Raw genomic sequence first — 18,368 nt, forward strand, 5'->3', positions numbered from 1 at the left:
AAACCCAAGTGGTCTGGCTCCAGAATCTATGCTCTTAACCTCTACACTGGAGTTCTAATATCGCCACCGTTTTCATAATAATGAAGTTCCTGCAGTACAACTACCGCTGAACCAATGAAAAGATAAAGAGGAAAAATCAGATGCTGCACAGTGTTTTCTGTATGTAGAAAGTATACACTGAGAAGACATAAGGAGGCAAGGACTGAAAATAATAAACAAGGACAAGAATCTCTAAGAAGAGTATCCAAAAGGTTAAAGCTGAACAGAATCACTTTTTTTGGTAACAGCCTTATTGACATAATTTAAATTCCACACAGTTCCCCCAAGTATACAATTCCGTGCTTTTTAGTGTATTTAGAGTTAAACAAGCATTACCACAATCAATTATAGAACATTTTCTTCTCAAAAAGAAACCCTGTACCCATTAGTTACACCCTCCTATCTTCCTATGCACCCTACATCCCCCACAGCCCTAGGCAACCACTAATCTATGTTCTGTCTCCCAGCCTGTTCTGGACATTCATTAATGTGTGAGGTTTTTGTGACTGGCTTATTTCACTTAGCATAATGTTTTCAAGGTACATTATGCTGTAGCATGTTATCAGTACTTTATTCCTTTTATGACCAAATAATATTCCATTGTATGGACAGACCACATTTTATTTATCCATTTATTAATTGACAGACATTTTGGCTTCCACTTTTTGGCTATCATGAATAATGCTGCTAGGTACATTTGCATATAAGTTCTGTGTGAACATATATCTTCATTTCTCTTGGGTATATACCTAGGAATGAAATTGCTGGGTCAAGTGTTTAACTTTCTGGGGAACTGGGAGACTGTTTTCCAAAGTGGCTGTACCATTTTATATCCCAACCAGTCATGTGCAGGGGTCTCTGTTTCTCCACATTCTCACCAGCACTTGTTATTATCTGACTTTTTGTTAAAGCCATCCTTGTGGGTGTGAATTGACAGCTTGTGGCTTTGATTTACATCTCCCCCATGACTAATGATGTTGAGCATCTTTTCATGTGCTTGTGGACCATCTGTACATCTTCTCTGGAGAAATATATATTCAGATCCTTTGCCTATTTTAAAAGTAATTTCTCTTCATAATCACTTTTAAAACTTTATCTGAAACAGGAACAACAAGTTATGAAAGATGTGCTTGAGGTGTCTTAATGCTGTTGTCAAAGGCAAAATCACTTAGAGTGATACAATCAAAAAGGGATAAAATGAGTGTAGTGGGAAGTCCAGTGGGAGGGCTGCTTTGAGTTGTGGCTCTTTGAGCTCACCCCTGTGAGCCTTAGTCTCATCTGCATGATAAAGATAGTAATAACTGTATTACAGATGAGACTTAAGAGATTTATGAAACACTAGTTCAGTGTCTAACACACAGATACTAGAAATAACAGTTAACATTTACTAAGCACTTGCTGTGTACTAAGTGATGGACTAAACATTTGGGTGTGTGTCTGGGTTAGTGAGTGATGGAGTTAGAACTTGAGTCCAGATCTGACTCCAAAGCTCATGCTCTTAGTTGCTGTTACTGTAAATCACAAAAGTAGAACAATCATCATTTAAATTCCAAGATGAGAGAAAAAGAGAGGTAACTGCTTTAAATGAATTCAGGCTGGGTACTGGGAGGACCTGCTACTGGGGTCCCTGTGTCACCAGTGTCATCTGTTAACCACCATGAAATCAGAGTCAGGCAGTGCTATAGTATTAGTGTGTCTTAAACTTAGCAGTTTGGGGCATAGTATCCAATTATGCAATCATAAACAAGTTGGAAAATATAGGTTGTATAATCATACCATCAGGGAAAAGTAGAGGTGTAGCAGTCTGTTTAGTAATACTGAGAAAAAACATACATGCATATGAGAGCCCTGTTGCCCCAAGTCGGTACTGTAGTGATGGGCGTACGGATACAGAGTGCTAAAAGACAGAAAGCGCACCCAGTTTGGTCATCTGGATTTACTGTTAAAATCTCGTCTCTTCACTGAGCTTAAACCAAGTGAGACTGAAAGCCATTATGTGATACTCTGGCCGCTTAACTTGGGCACACAGAGAATAGCATTGTTCTGTGGTGTTGCTCTCCTCAGAATGGCAAGGACCTTTCTGGGACTTGATGACATAATCTGAACAAGCCCTCTTTGTATCAGTCGTCACAAATTGTCTTTTGTCCTTCACCTTTTGGAACCTTCGAAGATCTCTCTCCTCTCCTTTCTAAGCTATCTCGTTTGCTTGCTTGCACTGTAATTTAGAACAGTGAGACAGTTTTCATAACTGTTACTCATTAGTCATAATTTGGCTCTCAATCTCCACGTCCTAACACAAGTGTGGGGGGTCTTGTGGCTCAGCCCACCACCAATTATTCCTCCAGGAACTTTGACCTGCTAGTAGACATGATCTCTCATTTTTCCACCTTCCCATTCTTCCTGACTACCAGGAAAAACTTACTAGAAAGTTTTCACCATTCTCTCTGACCACCTATGGCTAATATTGATGTACTGTCTCCTGCAGCTCAGAGTTTATCTTCACATCCCATTCTATAAATACTTGTTAAAGACCTAGTGTATGTCAGACACTAGGGACATAGCAGATTATAAAATAGACAAAAATTCCTGCCTTCTTGGAGCTGACATTTGAGGAGGGTAGGACAGAAAACAAAACGAATAAATATGTAGTGTCTTAGTAAAATAAAGCAGATTAGGGAAAGAAAGTCCTGGATAGGGAGAGGCGGATCCAGAGGAATTCCAGTTTCAAACAAGCTACTCAGATAAAGCTGCTCTGAAATGGTGGCATGTGAGCAAAGACTTGAAGGACATGAGGGATATCTGGGGGAAGCCATGGGATACCTGGAAGATCATTCTAGGCAGAGGAAACAGCACGTGCAACATGCAAGGAGCATGCCTGTAATCCTTGAGGAACAGCACGGGGGCCAGTGTGGCTAGAACGAGGGAGGAGCGAAAGGAGGAGGAAGCAAGGACAGAGGGGTATCCAGGGAGGAGACGGAGACTGCTTCGTTTCCTGTGGGCTGATTGTAAAACCTCCTTTAGCTCAGAGTGAGAAGAACCCATTGAAGGGTTTTGATCAAAGGAGGGACATGATCTGGTATGTATTAACAGGATAGCTCTGACTTGTTAGATTCAAGTAGGAGTTGTGAGGAGAGAGGTCAGAGGTAAGAGACCTATTAGGAGCTGTAGTTCAGCAGTCCAGGTGAAAGATGGTGGTGGCTTGGATCAGAATGACAGTGGTGGATGAGGTGAGAAGTGGTCAGATTATGGGTACATTTTGAAGATAGAGCCACAGGTAGACTAAATGTAGGATGTGAGAAGAAGAAAAATATCAAGGATGTCTCCAAAGGTCTCAGCTTGAGCAGCCAGAGAGGTGGAACTGCCATTAACCGAGCTGAAACATAATGAAGTAGGAACAAGATTAGGAGTTTGGTTATAGATATCTTACCATCACTCACCTTTGAGATATCCAGTGCAGATACTGGGAGGCAGTGGAACGTGTGGTGGTATTCAGAGCAGCTGTTCAGGCCAGAGTATAAATTTGGGAGTTATCTAAAGTCATGAGACTGGACGAGATCACCAAGAGAAGAGCTCCAAGGACTGAGCCTTAGGGTTCCAAAGTTAAGTCTGGGGAGATGAGGAAGAACCAGAGAAGGAGACTGAGAAGGACTGACCAGTGAGGGAGGAGGATATGAGGTGAGGTGGTGACCTAGAAGCCAAGTGAAAAAGGATTTTAAAGAGGAGGGGAGTGATCAGCTGTCACAAATGCTAGTGATCAGTCAAGTAAAATGGGGTACCTTTTGCTAAAGGAGGAAGCTACCTGGGGCTTTTAGGAAGCTCTTAAATTAAAACATTTGAAAATAATTTTAATGTATAATTTTCCAGTTATATTCATTTATTTTTTAAATTTATTTTTTATTGAAGTACAGTCAGCTACAATATGTCAATTTCTAGTGTACAGCACAATGTCTCAGTCATATATATATACATACATACATTCACTTTCATATTCTTTTCCATTAAAGGTTATTACAAGCTATTGAATATAGTTCCCTATGCTATACAGAAGAAACTTGTTTTTTTTTTAATCTATCTTTATATATAGCGGCTAACATTTGCAAATCTCAAACTCCAAAATTCATCCCTCCCACTCCCTTTCCCCCAGTAACCATAAGATTGTTTGCTATGTCTATGAGTCTGTTTCTATTTTGTAGATGAGTTCATTGGTGTCTTCTTTTTCTCTTTTTTTTAGGTTTCACATATGAGTGATATCATATGGTATTTTTCTTTCTCTTTCTGGCTTACTTCACTTAGAATGACGATCTCTAGGTCCATCCATGTTGCTGCAAATGGCATTATTTTATTCTTTTTCATGGCTGAGTAGTCAAGTTATATTCAGTTAATGTTTTTACATAGTAATATAGACTCTTTGGTATTTCTTGAAGTTAATTCTATGGGTGCTTTAAAAGAATGTGTATTTTCTTGTTTATATGTTCATTACAGGAGGCCTGTTAATAGTGTTCAAATCTTTCATATTCTTACTAATTTTCATTGAGTTATATTAAAATCTACCACTTTACTTATAAATTTATTAATTTTTCTTTTTTCTTTATTTTTTGCAGGAGGTAATTCTGTCACTTTTTTATTTTACACTTTGAGGCTCTTCTGTTAGTTGTAAACAATATAAGAATTATATTTTCACGAATAGTTTATGATACCATCTTTTACAGATCCTTGACGGCCTAATTTGTCTATTGCTAATAAATCCTCCCCAACTGCTCTTTTATACTTTTCATTTGTATAGTTTTTTCCAGTCCTTTAGTTCTAATATATCTATAGCCTTTTGTATCAGGGGTCTTTATAAACAGCATCTAGCTGAATTTTTTTTTTTGTGCAATCTAGAATCTTTCTTTTAACTGACTGATTTAAGATCGATTTAAGCCATTTACATTTATTGAAACTATTTAAGACTTTTCTTTATATCTATCCTATTCAATATTTTCTATTTATCATGCATTTTCTTTGCTTCTTTTTAAAAAATTCACACTGAATTTATCCCATCAACTTAGTCATTATTATTATTGTTATTTTATACTGTCAATAATTTTTTCACATAATTACTAGTATTTTCCTCATCATTCCTTTCTCTCTCTCTCTTTTTTTTTTCTACTACTTAACAACTCTTTTTTTTCCTTTTTATTCAGTTTCTTTTCTTCCCAAAGTACATCTCTTAGTGAGTCTTTTATTCACATCTATCAAGTGGTAAATGCTCTCAAACTTTGCCTGAAAATGCCTTTATTTCTCCCTCTATTTCTTCATGAACAATAGCAGAATTAGAGGTCTAGTCTGATAGTTATTTTTCCTCAGCAGCTCCCATTGTTGGGTTGAGTTGTGTGTAGCCAGTCTGATTGCTGTGTAAGTGTAGTTATTCTGCTTTTTTCCTTCTATTTTTACATTTTTTTTTTCTCCTTGGTGTTTTGCAGTCTAGGTATAAATTTATTTTTTTATTTTTTCCCTAATCAGGAGTGATTGTTCATCCTGCATCTGTAGAGTTGTATGTTTCATCAATTCTAAAAAATTCTCAGTCATTATAATCTCAAAGTTATTTCTTCCCATCTTTTCTATTCTCCCCTCCTAGACTCCTGTTAGATGTACGTTGGACCTTGTCATTCCATCCTCCATAGCTTTTAACCTTCATTTTGTGTTTTCCATCTTTGTCTTTCTGGGCTGCATCCTAAGTAATTTCTTCAGCTTTGTTTTCAGATTTACTAATTGTTCCCTTAGATGTGTTTGATCTGCCATTTCATCTATTAATTTATTATTTCCATGATAACATTTACTTTTTCATTTGTTTCTTTTTCAAATCTCCCTGTCAGTTTTTGTAGATTCTGCTTAGGATTTCAAGTTCTTTATATATGTCTTGAGTTATTTTAAATATAAATGTTTTATATCTCCTTTTGTTCTGTATTTTGTTCTCTTATGTTCTTGGGGTTCTAATCCTCATTTTTTAATGAATAGTGGATCATTCCTTGTTTTTTGTAATTTTTTACTTTGAACTCACCTTTAGTGAGACTTGGTTTTTCTATGGAAATCCTGTGGAACCAAGATTGTGAGAGTGACCCTACAGACCAGCTGTACATTTTCTTTGGCCAAGCACCTTGAAGGTATCACCAGCCAGGGACCCATTTTTTTTGTAATAATTCATTTGTTCAGGGATTTTTGAACTCCAAATTTATGTGAGATGCAGCCCCAGCAATTCTATTCTTTACCCAGCAAGCACTAAAAAGCTTTCTCGTCATCTCACTGCTCTGGCAGTAAGATTCTTTTCCTAATTCACCCTGTAGTGTTCAATCTCCCGCCGGAGCCTCCCTTCATTAGCCAAACCCAGGCATAAGTCAACTAAGAAAAGGTTTACGAAAGTACCCTTTGGGGTTGGCCTCCTTGCAGTATGGAGCAGAGCAGGAGAAAGGTGAGAAATGGTTCTGGGGACAACACAGTAGTCTTCCATTTGACAAATATTTCCTGACCTCCTTGGTCAAAACACTGTTAAGTTTGATGTTATAGACTGGGTTAGACACAGTCCCTAACCTCCACAGGGAGAGGTGGACATACTAACTCGATACAGATGAACTACAATACCAGTTACATTATGTGAAGTATTAAAATACAGATGCAAACCAGAACCATGGCAGCACAAAGAGAGGGATTCTGGGAGTAAGTGAAACAGGGGATTGGAAAGGTTTCCCCAGAGCAGGATCATGTGAGCAGCACCTTGAAGGGGTAGTGAGATGGCCTCTGTGCAGAGAAGGGCCATGGACAGAGGAAATGACGAGAACAGGACCAGCCAAGCTGCGAACAGAGTGTATAGCACCTCGTGAGGACTGAGCCCAGGCGAGGATGGCTAACAATGTGGTCTGCACAGGCAAAGGCAGGCTGCTGCTGGATTATGGAGTCTCTGGAGCCCTGTGCTACCAAGCTAGGACTTCATTCTGCAAAAATCAGAAGCCACTGAACATTTTGTCAGGGAAAGAACATAATAAAAAACATAGCGGCAGGCAGGAGCTGTTCAGTATAAATACAGCGTTAAGTCACAAATACAACCCCATATGTAATTTAAAATTTTCCAGCAGCCACAGTTTAAAAAGTAAAAAGAAACAGATGGAATTCATTTTAATAATTTTTTTTTACTTAACCCAGCATTATCCAGAATGTTATCCTTTCCAATATGTAATCAGTATAATAATTTTTATACTGATGCCTTATTTTACATTCTGGGCTTTTTGTATGAGGTCTTTGAAATCCAGTGTGTATTTGACACTTACCATACTTCTCTGTTTGGACTAGTCACGGTTTCAGTGCTCAGTCGTCACAATGTTGCTCATGGCTACCAGATTGGATGGGGCAGGTGTAGAGGATGGCAAAGAGGTGTATTCTATCCACAATCCCTAATTCCTCAGTTCTCAAAAGATTCACTCTCCCTCCCCTTAAAACAGAGGGTTCTTTGATCAAATAAGTGTTGGGAACTCTGGGTTAACTCAAATGAAATGTTTCTCTAGAGCAGGGTTTCTCAGAGCCTAGTATGCTGGTGTGCCTTGTGACCCTACCAGACAAATGCAGTCTGCAGCATTGTCCAAATTCATTTGACCTTGCAGGTCAGGAATGCCAGGAACACATTTTACATTTGCTGGATTATGGGGAGCAGAGAGCCTGAGGGCAGGCAGAGGAAGAAATGCAGAAGGGAACATCAGGAAGAGGAGAGGGACAAATGCCAAGTGTTGGAAGAAGCGGCTCATCAGAAGTGCCAGAGCTGCGGCAGGTGCAGGAGGATGCAAGCTCCGGAGGGGTCGCTGATTTGGCAATTCCAGGGTCCTCATTACCTTCACAAAAGCAGTGTCAGTGCAGTGGTGGGACAGAACCAGTGTGCCCTAAGTTGGAGAAGTGACAGGGAGAGCTGGGGGTGGGGGTGCATGAGTGTCAGACCTCTCTAGAGAGACCAGAGATGGGGTGTTTGAGGAGGGAGCAGGGTTGAAGGAAGGGTATTTGTTTGTTTTAAATATTGGGTAGGAGGGACACATAGCTATGTTCATAGTGAAGGAGCCAGTGAAGCCTGAAAGTGAAAGTGTGAAGAGCAGGGAAGGGTCCTGCAAGAGAGGGAGGGCTGGGGATGCTGATTTGAGGAAGTAGTAGGATCCCCTCACCAGTTCTTTGTTCTGGGGGTCAAGGCAGTGGTCCTGCTGGGAACTGCTGGGTCCTGGGGACTTGAGGTTTCCTGACTGGGCACTTTATTTTAAGAAATCTAGAGAAATGTTTCTCAGATATTTTTTAAACAGGGGCTCACAGTAGGAGATACATTCTACATCCTCAAATACATACCTAACTAAAAATTTTCACAGAACAATAGTTACCAATTCTGTGTACATGACCGTTTCTTTCTTTATTTGCTTTATTTTGTTTTTTTCCTTTTTTAAAATTAAAGTATATTTGATTTACAATATTTTATTTTGCTTTTAACACTGGGCCTAACCAGCGTTTTTTTAAATCTCAACTGATATAATGACCCATGGATAGCTCATGCCTGGCAGTATGGAAAACACTGGTCTCAAGCATTTGATGCACTTAATCGTTACGATACTTTGGAAACGTCTTGAGATGATGATAGCGTAGATTCTTCACAAGCTCCGCAGAGTTCTGATCTGTAAGGCCATTTCTGGAAATCCTTCTGTCATTACATATTTGGAAAAGAAATTTGGACCTCATTGAGCTGTGCCAGGCGTTGCTCATTTGCGGCCAGTGGTTAAGCCGGCTTCCACAGGTGCATGCTGCTCGAGAAGCCCCGGTGCCCTTCCAGGGGCCACGAGGGTCTTCCCAGGGAACTTTTGAAGACCCAGCACATCGCTGATAGAAGTTTGTTTCCTCCAAGGAGGAGAAACTAGTATTTTGAAAGTCTACCCTGTTTTTCCACAGGGTGTGCTGACCTCCACACCCTGGACACCATGCAGCCCGTGGAGAGGAAGAGGCAGGGCTACATTCACGAGCTGATTGAGACTGAAGAGCGGTACGTGGACGACCTTCAGCTCGTCGTGGAGGTGAGGGGCGCACTCTGCGGCTGCTCAGGGGTGGGGTGGTCTCACAGTGACACATCACCCCCAACTGTGAGCTCACCGGTAGTGATGGGCGCCCTCACACCCTCAGAGCCTTCCTCTGCCCATTGGAAAGGCCGTGAAGTTGTCAAGTCCTTCTCCCAGATTAGGTAATTCAGAGGGAAGAGAGAGAGAGAAGGCACTCAGTGCCTCAGTCGGATGGTCAAGGCCCCGTGGAGGAGGGAACAGGGTAGGGAGTAGGTGGGGGGGGTTCTGAAGCAGACTTCTCTGCCTCCGACTTTCCTCTGACTATATTACACTGCTGTTCTGACACCCAACATTTTCATCAACTTTATTTCCAAAGGAATTTATGAGGCAGTGAGAGTATTCACCTAACATTTGTATCAATTTGGAAGACCAAATAGCATACTGTAAGGTATTTCCCAAATCTCATATATTTACTGTTTGTGTTTGTGCCTGTTAATGTTACAAGTGACCCCTAAGCCAACAAGAGCTGTTAGAGTAGCACTGTTACATGATCTGTGTTTGAATAAACAAAGTCAGACTTTATACTTCTGTTAATGCTTTAGTTTTCCATGACTTTTGGTTCCCATGAAATGCGTGAACGCCCTCAGATGAGACCAGTTTAAAACAAAAACAAACAAACAAAAAACACTTAAAGAGCACAGGTGTCCCCACCAGGCCCAACAGATGCATCTACCTGGCTGGGATGTCCACAGCACAGGGAGCAGAGGCCAGGCCTGCGTCTGCCCAGGAAGGCCACCCCCGCCCCATTCTCTACCCCAGATGCAGGCAGGGTCTCTGGACACAGTACCCCGCTTCCTCTCCCACGTGTGCTCTGCCGCCCTTCCCGGTTGATAGCGTTCACTTTCCCCAAGGCTGTAAGCTCCAGAGGGCAGAGATTGGGTGTCCTTCACCCTTCATGCCCAGCACTTGGCCTGGCCCTTTACGGCCTTCCCAGCAGTACTGAATTTATGGGTGTTTGTGTCTGTACTTCTCTGACCAGGACAGATGGCCTGGAAGAAAAGCTCACCTGTTTTTTTATATTAACCCTTACAAGTGTCAGCCCTGCTGCTGCCCAGATTCCAGTCCTAAGGGACTGAAAATGGATGTGGAGGCACCTCTCTGACCAGCACAGAAGGTGAACAGGGGCCAGGTGCCTGCCCTGTTTCAGACTGGTCTCTTAACCACTTGGGCCTCGGCTAGTCCCCCTCTGCCCACCTCGTAAGACACTGAGTGGTGAGGCATCACGTTGGGGTCAGGGGGTTAGGCTGAAAAGCACTGTCCATAGGCAGGGGCCTCTCATTCCGATTCCCTTGGAGGTCCCCAGAGGACCTGACCCCTGTATCCTCTGCGTACCTCACTGAGGTTGGTGCCAAGCAGATAATAGAACGAATAAATAGAGTAATGTAAATATGTAAATCACGCAGCAGATGACAAGCCAGACAAGCAGATGCTCTTCCTGTCCTTTGGCAGCAACCCCAGAGCAAACTGGCCATCCTTCCAGGGCGCTCTCTCATAGGAGTGTCCACACATCTTCAATCTGATTCTGGATCTGTAGAGGTTTAGAAGTGTCATTTCATAGCACTTTTATCTGAATTATTTGAATCCACGTTCAACTCAACGCGGTAAACATTAATTAAAAACGATTTTAACAGAGAGTAACGTCATGTGTATTTTGGGGAGATGACACATGAGCAGGTCGTCTCACATGACTTCACTACTTCCTTAAGGCTTGTAAAGTCATTCCCTAGTTGTTTAGTGGAAACTTGGACTTAGAATGAAAAAGACTTGAGTTTTAGTTCTGGCTCCTCCGTATTCTAGCTTTGTGACCTGGAGCCCATCACTCTCTCAGCCTTTATTTCTTCATGGGTCAGTTGGGAATAATACCTGACTTAGTATGACCTACATTGTCATGAGATTAATTGAGAAACCCACACACGTGCGCACACACACACACAAGCGTGTGCATGTACGTGCGTGTCAGAGCTCCATGAAGTCTCCTTCAGTCAGCCAGCCTCTGAGGTCCACATGGCTTGGTGGTCAGACTTGGGGGTAGGGTGAGTCATCTCTGTTCCTTTTGCTGCACTTCTCACAAACTGCTTCCAGAACACGGAGGTGCCCCACCTGACAGCAGTCCTGCGGGCCCTTCCCGCGTGTCGGGGCTTTATGCCCGGGGTTTATTTCACCTGTATAGCTCCCAGGACACACGTGTGAGGTAGGTGTGAAGTAGGTGTGGGGTAGGTGTGAGACTCTCCTCTTGATGAGACTGCTGGATTCAGTCCTCACAATCAGCCCTGATAGGAGCCGAAGTAGCAAAAAATAGGGAAACTATGCAATTTGAAATTTAACAGTCACGATGTTTATTAGTGCCATGATCTTAGTTTCTGCATGTGCCGGTCCTGTGTCATTTAGCCCACACAGGCTGTGTACTGCACTTAAGCTGACTTCTTTCTCTTGTGTTCTGAATTTAGGTTTTTCAGAAGCGGATGGCGGAGCCAGGTTTCCTCACCGAAGGAGAAATGGCCTTGATCTTTGTTAACTGGAAGGAGCTCATTATGTCTAACACGAAGCTGCTGAAGTGAGTCAGCGTCGCCCATCACTACAGCGGGCACCCCCCGCCCAGGACCGAGATCTCACCTCACTCGGCAGCTGGGGCCGCTTAACAGACAGCTGTCACTGTTTTTTGTTCCCTCAGGCTTTTTATTTTATTATTATTTTATGAAATGCTCTCTAACTGTAAAATGCATAATTATTGAAGTAAAGAAAAATAACAATAAGAAAATACTTGATTAAGCTAAGAAAAAATTAAATCATTAAACAATACATTAACATATGATTCCAGAATATGCTGGACTCTGTATCAGATGGAGTCAGGAGAGAAGCTGCAGTTCGTGGCCCCAAAATGACTGGCTGGCCTGGCAGTCTCCTAAGTCCAGTGTGAAATTCCATTCCTTAGGGTGATTTTCCATCCCTCATGCCCGTGAGGACTGACTCCCTGGCGGAGGCACGCACAGTCCCAGCGCCCGCCGTCCGTCCGTCCTCCCTGGGGCTCAGCCGCACTCTGGGGACGGTTCCCGCCTTCACCTCCACACTTGGCCTCTGTGGGCTCCTGCTTCCTTTTTTCCCCTACAGAGGGCAGAAGTTTCTTTCTTGGTTCAGCCGACAACAGATCAGAAAATTTGCTAAGAAACTAAGCTGAAACCAAAACAATTCCAAAGACCCAGAAACACTCAAGTGCGTAGACTTCATTTTCTTCTTTGCTAACAGTTCACCCAGGCTGGCTTGGCAGGCCGAGGTTTAAGGCCCTTGCTGCCTCCTTCTGACTTTCCCCTCATGGTGCCAGAGATTTTTAGGTAACTCACTGGTTGTCATTACGTTGATCTCCCAAGATACTCATCCTTCATTTACCAAGGGCATTCACTTCGGAACGGGAAGTGAGAGAGTGTGTTGGTTGCAGGGCCCTGCGGGTACGGAAGAAGACCGGGGGTGAGAAGATGCCCGTGCAGATGATTGGAGACATCCTGGCGGCTGAGCTGTCCCACATGCAGGCTTACATCCGGTTCTGCAGCTGTCAGCTGAATGGAGCAGCTCTGTTACAGCAGAAAACAGATGAACATGCGGACTTTAAAGAATTTTTAAAGGTAACTCCATTATGGGAATGTAGGCAGGCCAACCCTGTTCTGAGCCAGGAGGCATGGTGGGGAATCTCAGCAGTGGAGAATGGCATATCCTCATCACTTTCCAGAGGAAACACAAATATGGCAAAGAATTTTCTGATTGCTTTGAGTTGCCTTTTGTGTTGAATTGATTTTTCTTGGACCATGCTCTTGCCCATCTTAAATAGCAGAGTGTTTTTTTTTAAGCCTATGTAAGTCAGCTACTTTATACTTCAAAAAACATCCAGAATGTCACTTTCTTAATTTTGTAAATTGTATTTATTTTATACCTATCTTATTCAAGAAAAAATAAAATATCTTACTTAGGTGTATAAAATGCAATAAGATAAAATAAAATTTAAAATAAATGGATGGGAGGGTATAGCTCAGTGGCAGAATGCATGCCTGGCATGCATGAGGTCTTCAGTTCAGTCCTCAGTACCTCCATTTAAAATAAATAAATAAATAAATAAATAAATAAATAAATAAATAAACAAACAAACAAACAAACAAACAAACCCTAATCTACCCCTCCAAAAAAAAACCAAAAAAAAGTCTGCAGAAAATAAAATTAAAATAAACTTAAAAAAATAAAGTAAATGGACGAATAAAATGGGACAAAAGGAAATGCCCTTATGAGTAGGAAAAAAATGGAGACATCAGAAATTAGAGTAATGAACAAAAAGCATATCTGTGATCCTGCACACATGTAAGACATGTCCTCAGGTGTCATTCACCTTCCAGAAACCAGTGAGAAGACAGAGGAAATGGTCTGTTCCATGATGCCCTGGTCATAAATTAAAACAAGCAGGTAGTGTTAGAACTGTATTGTTAGAACTGTGCTCAGCAAGTACACTGTGTACACATTCACTACACATAATATAATGAATCAACATCCTTACAGTGATACAGCAATGAGCCTCGTATGTCTGGTTATCATAACAAAAATCACATTTTGAGAAGTCCTTTTCATTGATATTGCTCAGTAATAGAAACTATTGTTACCATATGTGTTAATAAAATGGTTAGGAAAATTTAGGAAGAAATCGATTTTCCTGCTTTTTTTGCATTTTTACTAGGTTTTTTTGGTTGTGGAGTACTGCATATCGGGATGTATTATACAGCCCCAGCAGTTCTTTGTGGGAGAATGCATAATTTTCATATTTTTATTATCAGAAGAGAATGGAAAAATAAACAATATATAAGATATATAGGCAGAGGAGATAAAATTCTAAAAGCAAAATAGAGAAACTATTAAAGATAAAAGCACAAATGACATCAATATATCCACGAACAGATACACTGAAAAGAACTGATAAAAAATAACTCTAAATCTAATAGAAAAAGAGAAAAAACAAACACAAGTAAAAACAAGAATAGACACAAAGTTATTTCTTAAAGTAAAAGTGTATATAATTTAAAAATATATGCTAATAACTGTGAAAGCATTAAGAAAACTTGTTTTCTATTAAAGTTTGAAAACTGGCTCAATAAGAACAGAAAATCTAAAGATACTATTAACCAAGGGAAAAAACTGAGTAACTTATCCCAAAAGAGGAGCTAGTTTCACTTGATGGATTTGATGGTGAATTCTTGACAGCTACAGAGGAATAGATCATTTCGTATTATATAAACTGTTGCAGATCACAGAAAAAAATAGAAAGCCTACCTAATTCATTGTATAAGGCAAAAGTGGCTCTGACCCCAAGGCCTGTTTTTGTATTTGTATTTAATTACAAAAATGAAAAAAAGTTATAACCTGATACCTTTTATAAATATAGCTGTTAAACTTTTAATTAAAATAATAGTGAATAAAATTAAGCATTACAGTGGGAGGGTATAGCTCAAGTGGTAGAGCGCATGCTTAGCATGCACGAGGTCCTGAAAATAAAGAAATAAACCTAATTACCTCCCTCCCCCTCCAAAAAAAAAATTAAGCATTTCATGAAGAGTCTATCATAAACAAATAGGATCATGCCAGAAGGCAACATAATATCATGCTTAGAACAAGACAGGCTTAGAAACGGACTGTTCCAGCTGAAATCCCAGCCCATCACTGTCCACTTGTGTGAGCAGCGCACGTTTCTCAACATTTGATGCCTTCATTCCCCTCATCTATAATCCGGAGATAATCAGATAATACTTTTTAAGTACTTTAGCACAGAGACCAGCACGTAATAAGCATTCAGTAAATGCTAATTTTATTTCTCTTATGATGATCTCAAGGATGCAAAAATCATTCAGTATAAGGCACTGAGGACAGAACCTTCCAATTGGTGGGAGGCAAGGGGTTGCCTGGAAATGAACTAGAAGAAACAGAAAGAAACCAAGATCACAGAAACAAACATTAATCACAATAATCAGATAAATGTGGAACTGTGAGTACATGGGAATATTTAAAAATAATCAATAGTAGAATTAAATATAGGACTTTTGCCTTCTAAAGTATAGGAAAAGATTATAAATTTTTTTCAAATAGTGATAAAAATAATGTAAATAGGACATCAGTGTCATTACATTTGTAACAGTAGTAAAAATAAAAGTGCATTGTCTCGTGATGAAAGGCATGTCATTGATTACATTAAAAAGCAAACTCTAACAATAAGCCGTGTTCTAAAATGTTACTTTTTAAAAAGACCCAGAAAATATAGAAATAAATATCATGAAGGTGCTTGTCATAGAAACATGTATAGATATATCCCAAAACAAAAGGAGGGGGCAGTTTTAATATGCCATAATGGAAAAAGGTTAAGTAAATTATATATAAATGCATTTTTTTAGTCATTAAAAATGATTATCCTGGGGGGTGGGAATAGTTCAGTGATAGAGTACATGCTTAGCATGTACGAGGTCCTGGGTTCATTTCCCAGTACCTCTATTAAAAAAAAGAAAGAAAGAAAGATCATCTTAGCATCCTAGCTACTCTGTTAGGTCCTGAACTAGTACTGGGAGTAGAAGGAAGCAAGTGTGGTCCCTGGAGTTAACAGTCTGGGTGGGAGGTCATAGAGACACCCACCCATGTTACCCAGTCCAGATGTGGTGTGATGATAAAGGAAGCCATGGGTTCTTATGGGCTTTGAGAGGGATCACTGGAAAGGAGGGGAGGCGTCAAGGAAAGGGAGAGCCAGGACAAGAGGAGGGTAATCTGAGTCTTCAGAGATGAGTATGAATTAGTCAAGTAAAAGAAGAGTAGAAGGGACAGTGTGAGTGTGGCTCATAGTGGGTGCTCAGTAAATGGTTCTAATTATTGCTGATGAAGCAGGGGTGATGAGCAGGCAGAGATGGGGGAGACCAAGAGCTACTTACTTGGCGTCAGTGGTGACTCGTAGGTGTGTATGTGTGTGTGGGAAGGTGGGTGGGTGTGAATGGTGCTCCCAGCTCAGGTAGGAATAGAAGTAGAAGAGAATGCGTTTATGAGGGAAGACGAGGACTTCATTTTGGAGTATGTTGAGGTATCGAGGTGCTTTGGGACATCAGGTGAGGAGAGTAATCCGGCAGGTGTGGAGCCCCAGCGATGGGCTGGGTTACACTGGGACTCATTGCAGGGGATCTTGGGCAGCACCTACAGTTGGGGCGGGCAGAGGGGAAGAAAGGAGAGAGGAAGACCGCAAAGGTCTGTGGGCTGGGAGACAGCTGAGAGAGTGGTTCTGGAAGCAGTAGAGGGAGGGGTCACACAGACTGTCAGATGCCCCAAGAAAGGACTGGAAAGCATCCTCTGGGTTTAGCACATGAGGTGGAATATTCCTGCTGTTAGTCTGATACATATCATTTTGGATCCTGAGTTTTAGAAAGAAATTAGAAATCTAAAAGCCGGTCAAAGTCAGGAGTATAGCCAACATTTCCAGTGTTTTCCTCGAGGCTATGATTTCCTCATGAGCCTTTCAATTATTTTGCAGAAGCTAGCATCTGACCCTCGATGTAAAGGAATGCCCCTGTCCAGCTTCCTGCTGAAGCCCATGCAGAGGATCACGCGCTACCCGCTCCTCATCAGAAGTGTGAGTGCCCGGCTGGGGGACGCAGGACCCTTCAGGGTCCACGGAGGCTGATAGTCAGGGAGCCTCCAAGTATGCCAGCCACCCCTCCATGTGGTCTGACTCTAGTGTCTGATGGACCGGGCCCCAAGTGTGTGTGTGTGCGTCTGTGTGTGCGTGTGTGCACGCGTCTGTGTGTGTGTGTGTGTGTGTCTGTGCACGCACCCATGAACACATGCAGTCTGAAGGGATAAATCCGTGATGTGGCAAATAAAAGACATATCCAGGGTCACCTGGGTTACTTGTCCTCCCCCCGGCCTCTCAGGGTCATGAGTGTGTGTTGTCGAGGCAGGGCAAAGTCCTCTACGTCTCCAGTTGCGAAGCCCGTCTTGAGCCCAGATGGAGCCCACCGTTTGTACAACCTTGGGGTCCAGTCTTTCTACTGAGATCTGAGTTCATCTCCCCCCTGAATACTCCCCTAGATGTCCCAGGAATCTCCAACTCAGTGACCTAAACAGGTCATCGTCATCCCCTTGCTGTGTCCCACCTCAGCCTGCTGGCTTCACGGTCCCTCTAAAATTCCATTCGTAAGCAGTGTGGGCCTCGAGCCAATGTGCCTTCTAAGGAGAAGGCAGGCTTTCAAAGGACTATCTCACCAATAATCACTGACGTAATGTTAATCATCTTACAAAGAAAAACAGTAGAAATACTACTACTGTTGCTTTTATTGATTATGCCTTGACCACTGGTGGTGTGAGCCATGTCACCTCAGTGCAGACCTTATGTTACAGGGCTAATGTCTCAGTTATGCCAAACAGGACCACTGATACACATTAAGCCGCAGTCCCTTACCTGAAGTATCTGGGGCCACATGTGTTCCAGAATTCAGAATGTAATTCAAATGCTGCAGGTCACGTGACACCCCAGCAAAGCCTGGGCAGCACTGATGACCGCCACGTTAGTAGTCCTGCAGTGAAATACCTGAATAATCGCTGAAGTCGAATAAATAAGTACATCTCTCCAGCTCAGGTCAGGTTTTGCTACCAAATGAGTCATGAGAAAAGCTTAAGGCCTTCAGGGCTTTTTCACATTTTAGGATTGTAAACAGAGGACCGTGGACCCGCAGGACCAGGGAGACCAGACAGGAGTCATCTGTTGACGGGCCCGCTAAGCCCCAGAGGGACCACACAAAGTTGTATTCTGGCCTCTATCCTTTTACCTTTGGAACATTAGTTTGAAGTCACTTCAGAATGAACGGAATGCATTTTCCTACACGCTGACAACACGGTTGTATTATGTTTTTTCCGTGGCAGGGGATTCATCGCTTTCAGTGATCAGTGAACCCAAAAATGCCATGAACCATTGCTCTTCAGCAAGTTAACATACTTATCAAAGGTGCAGCCAGTCTATTCTGGAGGGTTCACCCTAAAGGCACACAGCTTAAGTTACTGGGGGGAAGTAGAGAGGCGCCCTTTAACATATGACCTACCCCCCAGACCCAGCCGGAGAGCCACCAGAGACCCGCAGACCTCAGGGCACTGGATCCATGTAGCACTTGGCCCCACTCTTGTCACTGAGTCACTTGTATCCCGAGAGCTCATGGAACCCTGAGCCTCTCA

The 18,368-nt window shown here is 42.0% G+C and overlaps 1 protein-coding gene across 3 annotated transcripts in view; it reads left to right on the forward strand.

Annotated features, from left to right (window-relative positions):
- ITSN2 (intersectin 2) overlaps nucleotides 1–18,368 on the forward strand; it is a 132,343-nt gene that overhangs the window by 107,006 nt on the left and 6,969 nt on the right. For all 3 annotated transcript variants that reach the window (XM_064494695.1, XM_064494697.1, XM_064494696.1), the window contains 4 exons: nucleotides 8,983–9,104; nucleotides 11,594–11,700; nucleotides 12,580–12,763; nucleotides 16,675–16,773. In XM_064494695.1, the coding sequence (XP_064350765.1) occupies nucleotides 8,983–9,104; nucleotides 11,594–11,700; nucleotides 12,580–12,763; nucleotides 16,675–16,773 (512 nt within the window). The remainder of the gene's footprint in view (nucleotides 1–8,982; nucleotides 9,105–11,593; nucleotides 11,701–12,579; nucleotides 12,764–16,674; nucleotides 16,774–18,368) is intronic.

Source organism: Camelus dromedarius, chromosome 15, assembly GCF_036321535.1.
Source record: "Camelus dromedarius isolate mCamDro1 chromosome 15, mCamDro1.pat, whole genome shotgun sequence".
Classification (NCBI taxonomy): domain Eukaryota; kingdom Metazoa; phylum Chordata; class Mammalia; order Artiodactyla; family Camelidae; genus Camelus; species Camelus dromedarius.